At 43.4% G+C, this 18,787-nt stretch overlaps 1 protein-coding gene across 2 annotated transcripts; it reads right to left on the bottom strand.

The window, feature by feature from the left end:
* Positions 1 to 2,327: 2,327 nt before the first annotated feature.
* On the bottom strand, positions 2,328 to 11,501 carry SPINK2 (serine peptidase inhibitor Kazal type 2). Of its 2 annotated transcripts, none has more exons than XM_079959900.1 (4): positions 11,257 to 11,501; positions 7,026 to 7,066; positions 5,321 to 5,430; positions 2,328 to 2,583 (listed from the first exon to the last, which is right to left on the bottom strand). In XM_079959900.1, the coding sequence occupies exons 1-4, from the start codon at positions 11,387 to 11,389 to the stop codon at positions 2,535 to 2,537; spliced, it is 333 nt and encodes a 110-aa protein (XP_079816026.1). In that variant the 5' UTR covers positions 11,390 to 11,501; the 3' UTR covers positions 2,328 to 2,534. The 2 variants fall into 2 exon arrangements, with proteins under 2 accessions (XP_079816026.1, XP_079816027.1); XM_079959901.1 differs by having other exon boundaries at positions 11,329 to 11,501.
* Positions 11,502 to 18,787: the final 7,286 nt, after the last annotated feature.

Below are 18,787 nucleotides of genomic sequence, written 5' to 3'. Positions count from 1 at the left end.
CCGTTTAGGGCTTTAAAGGTAAGCACCAACACTTTGAATTGTGCTCGGAAACGTACTGGGAGCCAATGTAGGTCTTTCAAGACCGGTGTTATATGGTCTCGGCGGCCACCCTCAGTCACCAGTCTAGCTGCCGCATACTGGATTAGTTGTAGTTTCCGAGTCACCTTCAAAGGTAACCCCACATAGAGTGCATTGCAGTAGTCCAAGCGGGAGATAACCAGAGCATGCACCACTCTGGCGAGACAGTCCGCAGGCAGATAGGGTCTCAGCCTATGTACCAGATGGAGCTGGTAAACAGCTGCCCTAGACACAGATTTGACCTGTGCCTCCAAAATGACTCCCAGTCTGCTCACCTGGTCCTTCAGGGGCAGTTACCCCATTCAGGACCAGGGAATCTTCCACACCTGCCTGCCTCCTGTCCCCCAAAAACAGTACTTCTGTCTTGTCAGAGAGGGCGCTTCGGAGCCAAACCCACTCTTTAATGCTCAATCGAAGCCCACGTCAATATGGGTTTCCTGCAGATTGACGTTTGTTCCGACTGAGTGTTAAAGAGGTTTTCGCAGTGAAAGCTCTGGAGCAAAAAAGCACAAAAAACTGTGATTGGACATGGAGCTTTAAACTGCAGAGTGTACCTGGAAAGAACGGAGGTAAGGTAAATGTGGATAAACCCTTGAAACTATGCATATATCTTTTAAAAAACAAGGGTTAGCAACCCTATGCAAATTGCTTCCCATTTTGCCTGTTCAGCGTCAGGTCCATCTTTCTTTCATGGCCACACTAGTGCCCTGCATGTATATTGCGCTGTGGAATCTTTCAGTAATAGTTCTATCTAGGGAATGACATGGCTGTGTCTGGACAGGGGGCTTTGAAAGAGCCACGCTGCTTGCATTTGGGTGTAAGTTGCTTCTGCAATAGCTACCCTCTTCTTGACTTTTAGAAGGGGCGAGCGCCCCCTTGTGATTAAGCTCTGTAAGTAATACTGAACAGGACAAGGGGCTCATTTCACTTTGACCCGTTACGCTGGGTGTTTCAGAGCATGTTTTTATCTCCACCGAAATTTATTGTCTCTAAAAACTGGCTTCTCTGAAAATTAAATAGTCTAGTGAAGATGGACCGCACCAGCCTAGAATGCAGTAAGTGCTATCTGTATATGTAAAGCACTCTCGATAAATTAGGGTTGTAAGCAAGTTGGGCTACAGAAACGAGACAACTTGCAAAATGCAATATACATGAGTTACAACTCAACAGTATTATCAGCAGCTCTCCCTCTCATTTATTCTATTCTACTGTACAATATGCTTTCTGCTGAATAGACATGCCCAAAAATGGGCTGTAAACCCCATTGCATGTGATAGAATTGCAGCCTTATAGGACCAGTAATAAGCTGGAGACATAGCCACAAGACCAATAATAACAAACTATGGGCTTACTCCATAATCATAAACAAAAGTTTGTTTGCAAGTTTGCTAATAAATTCTTACTGTTTTGTGCATCCCCTGTTTTATTCAAATGTGTAATTATTGCAGCAGAACAAGAACGGGAAGAAAGCCATTTGGAATTTGAATGTATGTTTTATGTTTTCATTTGAACTGAAACAAGTGAAAACACCCAGAGACTATCAAATTGGGAACAGCTTTAAATATGAAAATGCAAAGTCCAGTGTGACTTTTGCATAAAGTTGTGTTTTTAGAAAAGATACAACTTAACCTTTTATGGTGGCCCAAAATAGGAAGAGAATAACAATTAATCCCACTGAGAGCCAGATTTGACATGGCTCCTCCCCACCCCTTAGGAGGTTAAAAAATAAAAATAAAAAGTCACAGACTTCCCATGTTGAATTGCACTTAAGCTGGCACAATGGAAGTCAAGTAAATTGATTTATGTTCAGTATGTGTTTACAGAGTTTGGGTACGCTTGGGAGTGGGGTGGAAAAAATGCTTCAGACCAGAGGGTTACAGAACTACCACTACTTGCCCTTCAGACTGTCTTTCAAGACACAGCTAGTCCCTCCCAAGATTCCTTCTTGGCCTTCCTCGCTTCCTTTGGCAGCTGAGGAAGCCATGCTAGCAGCACACATTCTTTCCCTCTCCCTGAAGCCCTGTGAGTTCATGCATTCTTTGCTCAAGAAGGAACAACCCCTTAACCAGCAAATGATGTTGGCAGTCCCAAGTGGGCTCTTCCCACTGCGGCCACCTACCTGCATGTTCTACAACAGCTTGAAGTAACCATGTGATTCCTGGGTGTTCAGCTTGCAACTCACCCCATGTTTATATGTAGAAGCTAAAATCACCGGGACATGGAATACAATAAAGAGAAGATGTGGAATCTCCAAAGATTGTAATTTATGGCTGCATCGCAGCACGCACACACACAAAGCCACACACCTGTTTGTTCAACAGAACACCTGTATTAAGCAAATTCAAAAGTTGGGTAGAGCAAACGAGTTTGTTTCTGTTGCAGCAGTTGGAAGGCACTTTTAAAATACGGTTTCAATTACTAAGCAGGCTACAGAGGTCTCTTTCTTGAAGCTTAGCTCATGAGCACGATGTCTTATAGGCAATTTGTACACTTTTTTCATGTTCTCTGTAAGAGAATGCAAATAAAGGGAATGGCAAAGCATTAGTCATCTGCACTAAGCTACCTATAGAATCATAATTGACTTGTTGTGTGTTTGTGTACGGGGGGGGGGGGGGGGCGGAGAACAGCACTTAGTGTATTTCTCCTGCTACATTTTCATCTGCACTAGAGTGCATGATAGACATTTGGGCTGGAAAGGGACAATTTTGAGCATGTAATTTCTCCAATTTTGTAAATCAGTTATCAGCATGTAAAGTGCTTTGTACTTAGGAGATTTTACCCAATAATTGCTACAAAGTGTTTTATAACTAAGCAATTCGTTTACAAAAAAATAAAATAAATCAATTTGGTGTGCTAATCTGGTGACTGGAAAGGCAGTGTATTTTTTAAAAAGTAAATTTAAAGTGCTATTAATATTTAAATAAAAAATGTGTGAAAAAGCATTTTAGAGCAAATGAAAAAAATATATTTTTAACAACCACAATGACAAAATGGCACTAACAGAAAAAGTAGTTGTTCCGTTGTATACTGTGTTGGTATTATTTTAATGAGAAATAGTAAATACGTATATTGAATAAATAAATAATAATGAAGGTTTACAAAAGCAAATGCATAGCAATAAGCTCAGTGACCCAATGTGTCACTGCAGTCATCAAATGGCATGTCTTTTTTCAAAAAGGAAAGCAGCCTTAAAGAGATCTAAACCTCTTGGAGACAGTGCTTCTTTTCCATTTTTCCAAAACCAAACCCAATTTTCTAAAGTCTGAAAAGAGACCCAAGAACCGGGGGTGGGTTGGAGAGACACAAAAGAATAATTGTTTGATTACAACATTATGTAGATGCTTCATAAACAGGGATTGAATAAAACCCTAGCTATTCCAAGGAATGTACCCAGTGTGGAAACAGCCAGATTCCCATCTCAAGAGAAAAAAACATTTTTGCAAGGATCCTCATCCAGGTATTATTGTGGTAGTGTTATAGGCTTCATAAGGAAACAAGGGAATGTTGAGGGATAAAAACTCACTTACCCAACTAACCTCGAGGAAATGAAACAGTAGAAAGATGATGGAACATTTTAAGTGCAGCGAAGGTGGCAGAAAAGCACCTGTTTTCCTACAGAGCCCATTCTGCTAATGTGTAGCTGAAGTTAAGTTCTATAAGCCTCACACTCTGCTCTGACATTAGGACCAGAGACAAGGGTGAAGTGAAACGGGAATTGCAGCCTCTTGTTGCTCCCCTCTGCCACCCCCCCCCTCTGTACCACTTCATGGGTGGGCCTGCTCTGGCCAGAGACATACTTATGCTGCAGCTAGAAGCCAAGGCATGGAGGTGAACACAATTAAGTTTCCTCTGGGATGACTCCACATCTGGATCCACTGGCTGACATATTTGGAATAGAAAATTAATGACTTGGGAGTTCAAAGACCTACTACTTCTTTCCCAACGAAGAGCTTTTATGCTAGCAAGACGAAACGCTTTCCCCTCCGCAGTGACCACAGGTAGATACTTGCAAATTCCTTATCAAGTCCGCCTGTGTGTCTGTAATCAGGGAGTACCAGATTCACTGGACCATATTCTTTTGGACAGCCCTTGGCACAGCAGACTCCTCAAACAGATGCTGAGCAAGATATTGGATCTGCAACCCAAGGGTCTGAGAGAAAGCCAAATGAGGTTCTTCCTAGCGGATAGGGACAAGGACGTTAATGCCCCAGTGGTTTCCTTTTTAATCTCCATCTTACCTGAAAGGGTTCTTAATGAATCATCCCTCTAGGGAACAGACAGGGTGAAGCAGAACAATCAAGTACCTTGTGATCCTCAACAGCCTCACTCCTGTCCCTTTTAAATTTATCCTAGTGTTTTGAAATGTTTTAACTCGTAATGCCAATGAAGGTATTTGTATTTTATTGTATTGTTACCAAGTCACCATCCTAAGGTTCAAGGTGAGGAGTGTCACCTCCCTCCACTTTGTATCACTCGAAACCTGATCACTATAACTGTGTATCATGGGGTTGTGCAGCAAAGTGTTCAGGTGAAGTGGTACAGTGTAGTTTAACCTCGCTCACCATCTGGGTAGCTGAGAATTTGCAACTGATGTTCTGCAAGACGAACAGTCTTTCATGAACCTAAGCACTGCAGTGCTGTAAATCAGTGGAGATCCTCCAGGTCCAATCACCCATCCCTCTTTTCACTGCTGTAGGACTTAATTTTTTCTCATGTTCCATTCCTATACGATGGTGTTATATGTATGCAGCTCTTCTTATTCATTCTTCCAAGTATGCAGAAACCCCTCCCCTGCCTGTTAGTTGGCACAGGGCCACCAAGTTTGCTATTAAAATGACCTGGAAGCACCTTGTTTGTTTTTCAAGCTTTCCTTCCACCTGCAGTGTGGGGATTGACTTGATGGTTAAGATTCCCATGGACCTCCGAATCTCTTCTGTAGTGCATGTACACCATTTCTGAAACACTATAATTTGAATTGTGTATTTTGAACTGGGAATGTACACAGGGGAATGTACCAAGTGGTCTTTTGTCTCTTTCAGATTTTCTGAAGCTTCCCATCTACTTCTCAGAGAATGGTTAACTCTGGAGAGAGGATACTGACGTAAAGAGATGGTCCATTTAATCAAGTATGAAAGTTTTGAAGGCTTCTTACCAATAGCTTCAAAAGTATGAATTAGCTAAAAGCCCGGGTTGACTATCTGTAAACCTAAGACTTCTGCAGCCAGAATCAGTTTCTAGTTACCTGTTTGCAGCACAAAGCATACACTCATTTGCGTAAGTTTCTCCATCAGTCCCACAAACAGGATTAAAGTTCCTTGGGCATCCAGGTAGAGAATATAAGTCGCATCTGGGCTGAGAATGAACAGATTTACAGTATACTGATGTTTACTCAAATTGTATTTTTTGAAATATTTATTCAGAGTAGCATTTCTTCAAGTCTCAAAAATCCCAATTTTCATGAAGCAAGCCTACACACAGGATCAGTTTACACAGATAAAGTAGCATGATAAAAACGTGTGGCTGTGAGGAGTGATAGGTATGGTGAAAGTTGAGTTCACAACTGCATCCACATATTGCATGAGTTCCATTAAATTCACATTTGACAACTTTGTAGGAATGCAATTATTGCAAACCTAACTCCACACCATGCATGCAGCTGGGGGCAGGGGCAGGCAAGGGGCTATCTGACAAGCTAGGTGGTTACCCATAACTGCATGCTGAGCTTCGGTGTGGTTGAATCACTTGCATCAGTTTTCTAATTTGCATCAGTTTTGTACGTGTTAATTCATATATCTGTTCCCTTCTGTTTCTTCATTAATGTGTTTTTAAAAGCTATACAAAAATTCATATATACTGATATACAGGTAACTTACAATTTACATGCATTTAGCTTGCGCAATTTCAACTTTATGTGGTTCAAATCACGCAAATTAAATGTGCAGAAAGTGGAGAGCTTAAAAGCTCTTTTTGCACAGGGTTTTCCTGGTGCAGAAAACTTGCTTACTGGGCACTGGGAGGTTCTAGCAAAATCTTGTACGGCCCTGCAAGATCCCACAAGCCTTCCAGAGCTTTGGGGGGTGGGGTAGAAGAAGAAGAGTTTGGATTTGATATCCCGCCTTTCACTCCCTTTGAGGAGTCTCAAAGCGGCTAACATTCTCCTTTCCCTTCCTCCCCCACAACAAACACTCTGTGAGGTGAGTGGGGCTGAGAGACTTCATGACTGGCCCAAGGTCACCCAGCAGCTGCATGTGGAGGAGCGGAGATGCGAACCCGGTTCCCCAGATTACGAGACTACCGCTCTTAACCACTACACCGCACTGGCTCTCACACAGGGGTACAACCTGTTCAGCATGCTGGGTCCAGAAGGAAAGACTGCTCACACAGAGGCACTTCCAAGGAGGTGGTTTGACGTATATGTGCCATCCCCAGAACTTAACTCCTGCACAAGTTTTAAGTTATCTGTATTTAAGCACATTAAACATTATTTTTCTCTCAATGTGCATAGTTCAACTTCTAAATATATTTTATCCTAAAACACCTTTTAAGAAACCCACTTGGGGGTGTTTTTTGAGCCAGCGACTGTACTGAAAAATTAGCAAGCGTGAAATGCAGAGGATAATTTATGTTCCTATCCATGTTTTAGCCGAGGGATGTGAATTAGTTCCACTTATGAATGCAGACTGAACAAAATCCACTGCACCATATGTGTGTGTGTGTGAGAGAGAGAGAGAGAGAAAGAGAGAGAGAGAGAGACTAGAATAACCTTCCTCAGTCTGCTGCCCTCCAGATGTTCCGGACGATAACATCCATCAGTCGATGAGAGTTGTCCAAAAATCATCTTGGAGGGCAGCAGGTTGGGGAAGATGACACAAGAAGATGGGGATGGTGGGACACCGATGGGAGTCCTTCTTGTTACTCCCCACTTTCCCCGCTATCCCTAAACTTACCTCCGAGAGGCCTTCCCCAGAAGGAGGCATCAACAGGAGTCCTGAGGGAAAAGAGCAGCCACGGGTTATGAGAGCAGCACGCCATTCCTACACCTGCCATGAACACACCTCTCTCCTCCTTCTCCCCTTCCCTAAACCCTGTTGCCAACTGATCCAGAAAACTGATCCAACACCCCCCCCCCCCAAATTCTGGATCCACTACCCCACCATTTGCAAGAAGTAACACGAGCCATTTGCTCACATGCATCGCAGCCAGTGCTGGATTTACGTATAAGCTAAACAAGCTATAGCTTAGGGCCCCACTCTCTTGGGGCCCCCCAAAAAATTCAAAGGAAAAAAACACCTGGATGTACATTTCCAAAATATAAGATAAAAAAACAAATAAAATAAAACCTACATACAGCAACGGTGTTTTGTGTTGTGTAGGCTCCTATGATGTAAGGCTAGTAAGCCTGCTAGCCTGCTCCCTAAAATATCACTGGTTTGCTCATTTCTATATACAGGGTGCCTACATTCTGCATGGACTGGTTGTAACAATTACTTTCATAAAATACATATTTTGTTATGTGCAAATGGCTTTAGATACATAAAGGTAAAGGGACCCTGATGATTAGGTTCAGTCGTGGCCGCCTCTGGGGTTGCGGCACTCATCTCGCTTTACTGGCCAAGGGAGCCGGCGTACAGCTTCCGGGTCATATGACCAGCAGGACTAATAATAATAGAATCATAGAATCATAGAGTTGGAAGAGACCACAAGGGCCATCGAGTCCAACCCCCTGCCAAGCAGGAAACACCATCAGAGCACTCCTGACATATGGTTGTCAAGCCTCTGCTTAAAGACCTCCAAAGAAGGAGACTCCACCACACACCTTGGCAGCAAATTCCACTGTCGAACAGCTCTTACTGTCAGGAAATTCTTCCTAATGTTTAGGTGGAATCTTCTTTCTTGTAGTTTGGAACCATTGCTCCGTGTCCGCTTCTCTGGAGCGGCAGAAAACAACCTTTCTCCCTCCTCTATGTGACATCCTTTTATATATTTGAACATGGCTATCATATCACCCCTTAACCTCCTCTTCTCCAGGCTAAACATGCCCAGCTCCCTTAGCCATTCTTCATAAGGCATCATTTCCAGGCCTTTGACCATTTTGGTTGCCCTCCTCTGGACACGTTCCAGTTTGTCAGTGTCCTTCTTGAACTGTGGTGCCCAGAACTGGACACAGTACTCCAGGTGAGGTCTGACCAGAGCAGAATACAGTGGCACTATTACTTCCCTTGATCTAGATGCAATACTCCTATTGATGCAGCCCAGAATTGCATTGGCTTTTTTAGCTGCCGCGTCACACTGTTGGCTCATGTCAAGTTTGTGGTCAACCAAGACTCCTAGATCCTTTTCACATGTACTGCTCTCAAGCCAGGTGTCACCCATCTTGTATATGTGCCTCTCATTTTTTTTGCCCAAGTGCAATACTTTACATTTCTCCCTATTAAAATTCATCTTGTTTGTTTTGGTCCAGTTCTCTAATCTGTCAAGGTCGTTTTGAAGTGTGATCCTGTCCTCTGGGGTGTTAGCCACCCCTCCCAGTTTGGTGTCATCTGCAAATTTGATCAGGATGCCCTTGAGTCCATCATCCAAGTCGTTGATAAAGATGTTGAATAAGACCGGGCCCAAGACAGAACCCTGTGGCACCCCACTAGTCACTCTTCTCCAGGATGAAGAGGAACCATTGATGAGCACCCTTTGGGTTCGGTCAGTCAGCCAGTTACAAATCCACTGAGTGGTAGCATAGTCAAGACCACATTTTACCAGCTTCTTTACAAGAATATCATGCGGCACCTTGTCAAATGCCTTGCTGAAATCAAGGTAGGCTACATCCACTGCGTTCCCTTCATCTACCAGGCTTGTAATTCTGCCAAAAAACGAGATCAGGTTAGTCTGACACGACTTATTTTTCAGAAATCCATGCTGACTATTGGTGATCACAGTATTCCTTTCTAGGTGCTCACAAACTGTTTGCTTAATGATCTGCTCCAGAATCTTCCCTGGTATTGATGTCAGACTGACTGGGCGGTAATTATTTGGGTCCTCTCTTTTCCCCTTTTTGAAAATAGGGACAACATTTGCCCTCCTCCAGTCTGCCGGGACTTCGCCTGTTCTCCAGGAATTCTCAAAGATGACTGCCAGTGGTTCTGAGATCACATCTGCCAGTTCTTTTAATACTCTTGGATGCAGTTCATCTGGCCCTGGAGACTTGAATACATCTAAACTAGCCAAGTATTCTTGTACTATCTCCTTAGTTATTCTGGGCTGTGTTTCCTCTGCTGAATCATTTGCTCCAAATTCTTCAGGTCGGGCATTGTTTTCTTTATCGGAGAAGACTGAGGCAAAGAAGGCATTGAGGAGTTCAGCCCTTTCTGTGTCCCCTGTTTGCATTTCACCATCTTCTCCTCTGAGTGACCCCACGGTTTCTTTGTTCTTCCTTTTGCTACGAACATACCCATAAAAGCCTTTTTTGTTGCTTTTAACCTCTCTAGCAAGCCTGAGTTCATTCTGTGCTTTAGCTTTTCTGACTTTGTGTCTACACGTGCTGGCTATTTGTTTGAATTCCTCTTTGGTGGTTTCCCCCCTTTTCCATTTTTTGTACACATCCTTTTTTAATCTTAACTCAGTTAAAAGTTCTTTAGATAGCCACCCTGGCTTCTTTAGGCACCTTCCATGTTTCCGTCTCATTGGTATTGCCTGAAGTTGTGCTTTTACTATCTCCCTCTTAACAAACTCCCAGCCATCATGAACTCCCTTTCCTTTTAGTATTACTGTCCATGGGATCTCACGCAGCACTTCCCTAAGTTTTATGAAGTCGGCTTTCTTAAAGTCAAGAAATTGAGTCCTAGTATGCTTAGCTGCTCCTTTCCGCTGTATAGTAAACTTCAGAAGAGCATGATCACTCGCGCCTAATGATCCTTCCACTTCTACCCCAATAATAATAATAATAATAATAAATTTTATTTATATATAAATTTTATTTATATCCCGCCCTCCCCAGCCGAAGCAGGGCTCAGGGCGGCTAACAACAATAAAAAAGTACAAAAGTACAGCACAAACAACACTCTAAAATCATTCATTATAAAATTAATGATTTTATATGGTTCTGACGAACCACAGAAACGCCATTTACCTTCCTGCCAGAGCGGTACCTATTTATTTACTTGCACTTTGACGTGCTTTCAAACTGCTAGGTTGGCAGGAGCAGGGACCGAGCAACGGGAGCTCACCCCATCACGGGGATTCGAACTGCTGACCTTCTGATCAGCAAGTCCTAGGCTCTGTAGTTTAACCCACAGTGCCACCCGTGTCCCATTTTAGATACATATGATGTCCATAAATTACTATATAGCATATCTTCAACACAAAAAACAGCGGCAATTTGTTGTTGACAAAGGACAGCTGGACATATAAAGGGCCCAATAATAATAATAATAATAATAATAATAATATTTATACCCCGCCCATCTGGCTGCGTTTCCCCAGCCACCCTGGGCGGCTTCCAATCAAGTGTTAAAAACAATACAGCATTAAATATTAAAAACTTCCCTAAACACGGCTGCCTTCGGATGTCTTTTAAAGAGAAGATAGCTGCTTATTTCCTTCACATCTGGTGGGAGGGCGTTCCACAGGGCGGGGGCCACTACCGAGAAGGCCCCGTGCCTGGTTCCCTGTAACCTCACTTCTCGCAGTGAGGGAACCGCCAGAAGGCCCTCGGTGCTGGACCTCAGTGTCCGGGCTGAATGATGGGGGTGGAGATGCTCCTTCAGATATACTGGACCGAGGCCATTTATTGCTTTAAAGGTCAGCACCAACACTTTGAATTTTGCTCAGAAACGTACTGGGAGCCAATGCAGATCTCTCAGGACAGGTGTTATGTGGTCCCGGTGGCCGCCCCCAGTCACCAGTCACATTACCTCCAGCAGCTTAGGACCTCATCAAACCTAAATCCGACCCTGCCCTGTTGCCAACTGATCTAGAAAACTAATCCACACCCCCCCCCCCCCCAGTTCTGGATGCAACCTCCCCTCCCCCCCCATTCTCAAGAAGGGGCACGAGCCGAGGCGAGCGTTGCCATTCGCTCACGTGCGCCGAAGCCCGACCTTTCCCAGAAGGTGCAGAGGAGCAGGGGCTGCTTGAAGAAGGTGGCAACCCAACCCTCCCCTGGTTACCGTGGCAACGCGGCCTCACTCCTCAAGTGTGTTTGTGTGAGGTGAAGGAGGGAAGGGGGCAGAGGGCGAGGGACACTCGCGGCGGGGGTACCTGCCACGAACCACCACAGCAGCAGCAGCGCCGGCGGCGGCGGGAAGCCCGACCGTCGCATCCCGGTGGCGGCGGCGGCGGCGGCGGCGGCGGACGGACCTGAGGGACCACGGAGCTCCTCCCCCTCAAGGGCTTTCGCGGCTCCGCCTATAGCGCCCGCGAGAGAAAGAGAGGGGGAGGCCCCGCCCCCCGCCCCGCCCCCTTCGCTTCGCGCCCCCCTCGGCTCGCTCGAGCAACTGACTGCCCTGCCCACGTGACCTCCCCGAGCGCTGAGGCGGCCAGTTGGCAAAAGGGCCGTGAGGGGAGAGGGCGGCGGCGGCGCGGCGGCGGCGGGATCGCTGCTGGACTGAGGTGTTTCTCTCCCGCCTTTTTTTTTTTTTTAAATGAAGAAAATATTTCAGTTAAACAAGATCAAGGGAAAAATAATAATGAAGTAAAACGTGCATTTAAAAAACAACAACCCCACAACACCCCTCCGTTATAATTGTATACATACTTGTCTAATACAAATATAAATGAAATTATTATTCTAAGACCTATACATTTATTTATAACCTTTTAAATATATAAATGCTTTTCAAATATGCCTACACACAATCTATAAGTTACCTGTTACCTTTTTTAAAAAAATGAAAATATTTCAGTTAAACAAGATCAAGGAAAAAATAATAATGAAGTAAAACGTGCATTTTTTTAAAAACCACACCCCCCCCTATAATTATATACATATTTGACTAATACAAATATAAATGAAAATATTATTCTAACACATATACATTTATTTATAACCTTTTAAATATATAAATGCTTTTTAAATATGCCTACACACAATCTATAAGCTACCCGTTCCTATGTTTCAATAGTTGTCACGACTTCTACTCGTTGAATAAAGGTGACTATATACAGTAGAAACAAAATAAAAAAATTCCTTCCAGTAGCACCTTAAAGACCAACTAAGTTAGTTCTTGGTATGAGCTTTCGTGTGCATGCACACTTCTTCAGATATCTGACTATGGCAGACCAACATGGCTACCTATCTGTAACTATATACAGTAGATTTATCTTCCCAGTGGATCAGTATCAGCAATATTTATCAAAAACTGCAGGATACGTTTGGATTGTGGCTTCGAACACTAGCAATTGGGAGCGCACCAGAACTGGAATAAACTCCAAAAAATTACTAATTTTATTTCCTATTGCAAAACAGCTCAAAGCGGTTTAATGCGTACACAGCCTTACATAACAGAATCCATGGCAGTAACACAGATGATGTTCAGAGACCCATGTTAGGGAAGTACATATTAGGGCTGGGTATATTTTTTCTGGAAGAGACTGAGAAGAGATAAGCTAGCCGTCTTCAAATATCTCAAGGGCTGTCACATGGAAGATGGAGCTAGGTTGTCTTCTCCTGGTCTGGAGTGTAGGACTGGACTGGAACTACACTCATATCTCGGGTTGAAGTAGCTTCAGGTTAAGCATTTTCGGGTTGCACTCTGCGGCAACGGAGCGCGTTACTTCTGGGTTTCGCCGCTCGCGCATGCGCAGACGCTCAAAACGACGTCACACGCATGCACGGAAGTGGTGAATTGCGGCACACGCGGACACACAGATGTGGGTTCTGTTCGCTTCAGGATGCAAGCAGGGCTCTGGAACGGATCCCTGTTCGCATCCAGAGGTACCACTGTAATAGATTCAAGTTACAAGTTACACCAGGAGGAATTTTCTGACAGTAAGAAGTGCTCTCTTGGAGGTGATGGACTCTTCTCCTTCCTTGGAGGTTTGCAGCGGAGGTTGGATGGCCATCTGTCATGGATGCTCTAGTTGAAATTACTGCACTGCAGGGGGCTGGACTAGATGACCCTCGGATCCCTTTCCAACGCTACAATTCTATTATTCTATGAATCCCTTTGATAGGCCAGCTGGCTCCGTTAACTTCCTAGCACCAGGGATAGATATAAGATATATGTTCAGAAATACAATAAAGGTTCACTATCTATGCTAGCATTCGATTGACATTGGAGAGAAATTGAGTTGAGAAATAAGATTAAGGGTACATATTGGTATAGGAATGTATTAGATAAAATGAAAAGAAATATACAATAATAAGAGTACATTCATTTGTAAAAAAGGAATATACAACGTGATTGACAGAAAGTTTGTAGTGTTGGTACATATATGATTTTGGAATAGTTTTTTTGTCTTTTTGTCTTTTTTCTTTAGGTATATAAAGTTTGTATATAAACTTTGTATACATGTTGAAATTTATATTATAATATGCCATGTAATGTAATATGACAATGTATACACATGTAACATAAGAACGTTAAAAAAAATAAAACTTCCTAGCACCAATTGAGTAAGTTCGCACAAAACTGTGAAGCATTTGAGGGAAGAATAACACCAGAGGGGAATCCTGTCTCAGCTATTTGACAGCTGTATCTCTCTATGGCTGGTAACACATTTTTCACCAGACTAAAAGGGTCCTCAATATTGGCTCTGGTCACATGCTTGCTTCCACATGAGCCAATATAGGCAAGGAGCATATTGGTCTCAGTGGAATTTCCATCTGAAAAATTAGATCCTGTAACCGCCATGCAAAGTAGTTTTGCCTCAACTGACACTATTTTGGGCTTTATTGGGGCATGGGAATTGTGTAGCAGCACTTGTTTGGAACTGCATAGAAAGGAGTTTAGCGGAACAAGGGACAGTGCCAAGCTGATGCCGATGTTGCTCTTGTTCACTGAAACCATTCGGATTACTAGCGCTTGTGCAGTTTTGCTGTGCTGAAAATTGCACTGGACTGAAGGGGCAGGTTCCTTACTATATAAATCCTGTAAAAGCTGTTAGGAATGTGCATGAATTGAACCTCAGGTGTGCCTGTTGTTATCTCCTCCCTATCTGAGGATTTATTCAGATACAACTTTATTAAAATATATGCAAAATATATTAAAAGAGCATAGAAGAACTGGTTGACTTAATTATGGCACATGCTTATTGGTACAAGTACTTCTAGCAGAAAATGAACTTATTTGGAATTTCCAGTCCTGAGAATCTTACAGTCTGTGTCCATGTAAGATTCGTTTCTTATTTAAACACATTGTCTGCAGAAAAAAGGAGATAGAAATACGATTCCTGATAAGTCTGATATATCCTGTAGCTTTACATCACTAGCTAGAAAGTTAACTTGTATTGTGTTCCAGCTCTTACCTATGTGCTAAAATGGTCCAGGATGCTCACTGTCCACCTTCCAATAAGCCATTCATCCCAGAGTCCAACAAAGTCTCTTTGTAAAAAGTCATCAGGGTGAAGGAAGGGACGGTTTAGCTCTGTCGCAATATACTTTGGGCCTTTAATCTCAGCAAACGTAAACTTCCTGTCCTACATAAAGGCAGTTTTGTTTCTGTTTAAACGTAAAGAGAATCCAAATCATTTATCAAAATGCCGCCCAGAGTGGCTGGGGCAACCCAGTCAGATGTTGGGGGCGAGGTACAAATATAATGATATTGATATAATGATAACAACAATAACAGCAGCAGCAACAGCTAAAGGATTTACTGTGATGTGAGCTTTCACAAACTAGAGTCCTGTTCATCAGATGCACGAAGTATTATCCTGGCTGGCATTTGGAAAAGCTTTTTTAAACAGCTTGACCAAATGACACGGTAATTCAAAAAGTACTGTTTGCAACAATTCTGTGTAAAACTTAAGGGCCAATCTACATGCCAGGATAAATATGTTTCATAAAGAGTGTATTTAAATGGGTCTCTTTTAATCTTGAAGAAAATACGACCCCGAGGGTCTGGTCTACATGGGGCTGCCTATGTGGACTGGGATCCCACATCAGTTTTCTGCTGGAAATCCCCTTGTCAGCTCTTTTTGATCCCAAATTTCTTTGATCCTAAAGGGGCTTATTTGCAGTAACTGGCACAGGGGTGGGAATAGGAGCTGTTTTTTGGCAAGAAAATGACAGCTTTCAGAATAGAGTCTGTATGGCCCATTTAAGCACATTTTTACAAAGTCACGCTTATCTTAAATACCAGTTTGACCCTAAGATAAGCAAAGTTACTATTCACAACCATAGGATTTGGCACTGCAGAGTGATGCAGGACACCATTGTCTCCATCTTTGCCTAAATAAGCGAAATAGGCTTCCTGTCAAGTTCTTCTTCAGCAATTTCATGTTGCAATTTCCCCTTGAAATTCCTTTGTTGAAGAATAGCAACTTTCAGGGCAGCAGCAAAGTGTCCAAGGAGAATGAAATGTTCTTGCCCTAGTTTCTGGATGTTGCAATTTCTGGTTTTTATTCTGTATTCTTTTGTGCACCTGATTCTTCTGCATGGAGTGCAAAGCAAGCATTGTTGGAATATATCACTTATATATGCTGGAATATATCACATTCCAATATATCACATTGGAAGATGAACATGTGAATGAGCCTTGTGTTCACATCATAACATGTTGTTCCACCCCAGTGAGATTATGGAAAAGCATAAGCTTCACTGTCAAACATATATTTTACTCTAGGCATGGAGAGGCAGACCAACAACGCTTTAACAGTATCCCAAAATGTGATACCTGATCATGACATTTTGGGATACAGTTAAAGCACTGTTGATTGTTTATCGTTTTATTTTAAACCACCAGCTTCAAACGCCAAAATAGTTTTGATAATGTTAGCCACTAGAGGGCACTTCAGCGTTAAAAAATATATATGCTGGTATGAGAATCATATTCTAACCTGGAACAAACTAGATGAAGCAAAGGGACAGGTTGTTGTTGTTGTTAAAAGAAAGGAGACATGCAGCCTGCATCACTTTGGCCAGACTGATTTTGCATGGTGGGTGGAGCAAGGGATCCTTTAGATACAGTGCTGCTTTCCTTAAGATTATTCAGCCAGGGAATTCTCAAACTAGAAATATCATTCCCTTAGCTGTAGGCTCAGTAACTCCCAGACTAGATACTAGAGCATATTAGTGTAATGTGAAAGAACTGCTAGTGTGGAGCAAGGAATGATTAACAGGGGACAAAATGAAAATCCCCATCGCAGGACTGGCCCAAAGCATTTTGCTGTCTGTGGCAATGAATATAATAATAATAATAATAATTTATTATTTGTACCTCGCCCATCTGGCTGGGTTTCCCCAGCCACTCTGGGCGGCTTCCATAAAAACCAAAAATACACTAAAATATCACAGATTAAAAACTTCCCTGAACAGGGCTGCCTTAAGATGTCTTCTGAATGTCAGGTAGTTATTTATCGCTTTGACATCTGATGGGAGGGCGTTCCACAGGGCAGGCGCCATGACCGAGAAGGCCCTCTGCCTGGTTCCTTGTAGCTTTGCTTCTCGCAATGAAGGAACCGCCAGAAGGCCCTCGGCGCTGGACCTCAGCGTCCGGGCAGAACGATGGGGGTGGAGACGCTCCTTCAGGTATACTGGGCCGAGGCCGTTTAGGGCTTTAAAGGTCAACACCAGCACTTTGAATTGTGCTCGGAAACGTACTGGGAGCCAATGTAGGTCTTTCAAGACCGGTGTTATGTGGTCTCGGCGGCCGCCCCCAGTCACCAGTCTAGCTGCCGCATACTGGATTAGTTGTAGTTTCCGAGTCACCTTCAAAGGTAGCCCCACGTAGAGCGCATTGCAGTAGTCCAAGCGGGAGATAACTAGAGCATGAACAGGATGGTGCCCTCCAATTCCACATATAGTACAGACTGACAACTGAATTTTTCATCAGCATTGGTGATAGAAAGGTGAGCTTCTGAGGGCAGCAGGCTAGGCTAGTGAGGGCAGTCCAGGCCACATGGCTCACACAGCTCTGTCCAGGGACATTTTACCACCCTTGATAAACAAAGAGAATATACTCTGTTCATCTTTAAAATAACGTAAAGGTACCCCTAACCATTAGGTCCAGTCGCGGACGACTCTGGGGTTGCGCGCTCATCTCGCTCTATAGGTCGAGGGAGCCGGCGTTTGTCCACAGACAGCTTCCGGGTCATGTGGCCAGCATGACTAAGCCGCTTCTGGCGAACCAGAGCAGTGCACAGAAACGCCGTTTACCTTCCCACTGGAGCGGTACCTGTTTATCTACTTGCACTTTGATGTGCTTTCAAACTGCTAGGTGGGCAGGAGCTGGGATCAAACAACGGGAGTTCACCCCATCGTGGGGATTCGAACCACCGACCTTCTGATCAGCAAGCCCTAGGCTCTGTGGTTTAGACCACAGCGCCACCTGCGTCCCTTAAAATAACATACCCTCCAACATTTCCCTGTGAAAATAGGGAGGTCCTATTAAATAACAACAACAATAACAATTTTACTATTTATACCCCGCCCATCAGACTGGGTTGCCCCAGCCACTCTGGGCAGGTTCCAGTATATTTAAAAGAACATAATAAAACATTAAATATTTTTTTAAAACTTCACTCTCCAGGGCTGCCTTCAGATGGCTTGGGGATTGGATAACTCCATACCCTTTGACATTTCTCTGATGAAAATTGGGACGTCCTAAAGAAAAGTGGGACATTCCAGGATCAAATCAGAAATGGACGGCTTCTTGTAAATCCCAGACTGTCCCTGGAAAATAGGGACACTTGGAGGGTATGAAATAAAAAATTGCTCATTACCTGTCTTGGGCCAGTCATCAAACTCTCAACCAAACCTACCTCACATGAATGTTGGATATGACATGGCTGCGAAAGGAGACTTAATGTTTATATCTTAGGTATCCAAAGGATGCTTCTTTGTAATACAGGGACATGTTTTTCCTCACCTCTCACCACACAAATTAGTACAGCTCCAAGGCTTCAACCAATCTTTGCATGTTTCAGATACATAAATCCTGTGTTTTCAATTGAGCTCAGGTTACCATACACAACCCATTGATTCCTACAAAGAGAGAGGAAGCGTTTGCTTCTCAGGATACCAATTTAAGCCTTGCAGCACCTGGCACTAGCTTGTGCAGGGGAAGATCCTAGCTGATGGCCCCTTTGGTGTTTCTGTACATACTGTACTTATTTAGGGCAACAGCTAATCAGCTTTGCAAAGCCCATCAGTCATAGGATATACACTGTCCTCTTTCCTCCCACAGCACTGGCCGTGAGTCACATTATCCAGATGACTGGGAATAAGTTAGAGAGCAGTATCTTATTCACTGCAGACACACATTTCCCCCTCTTACTGACACTTAATTTATCTCATTATTAATCTGTGGAGCCTTCTAGGCATGAGAGAGAGGGAAAAAACACAGCGGCTCTTTTTCTGAAATTTCTCATTCCCAGCTTTCGGTGCTGACTTTGGTCTTTTGTGAGACATTAAAAATAGAAATGCATAAAGAGATTTAAGCATGCTTTAACAGCATGAATGAATACCAGGGTCTGACTTCAGCACAGGGGAGATGGGCTTCAAGGAGAGAGCGACAATGAAACCAAACCACCCTGCATAGGATGTATTGTTAACTTTAGC

Source organism: Podarcis cretensis (genome assembly GCF_951804945.1).
Source record: "Podarcis cretensis genome assembly, chromosome: 17".
Lineage (NCBI taxonomy): Eukaryota > Metazoa > Chordata > Lepidosauria > Squamata > Lacertidae > Podarcis > Podarcis cretensis.
Note: the sequence above shows the minus strand (reverse complement) of the source record. Positions and strands in the feature narration are given on the sequence as shown.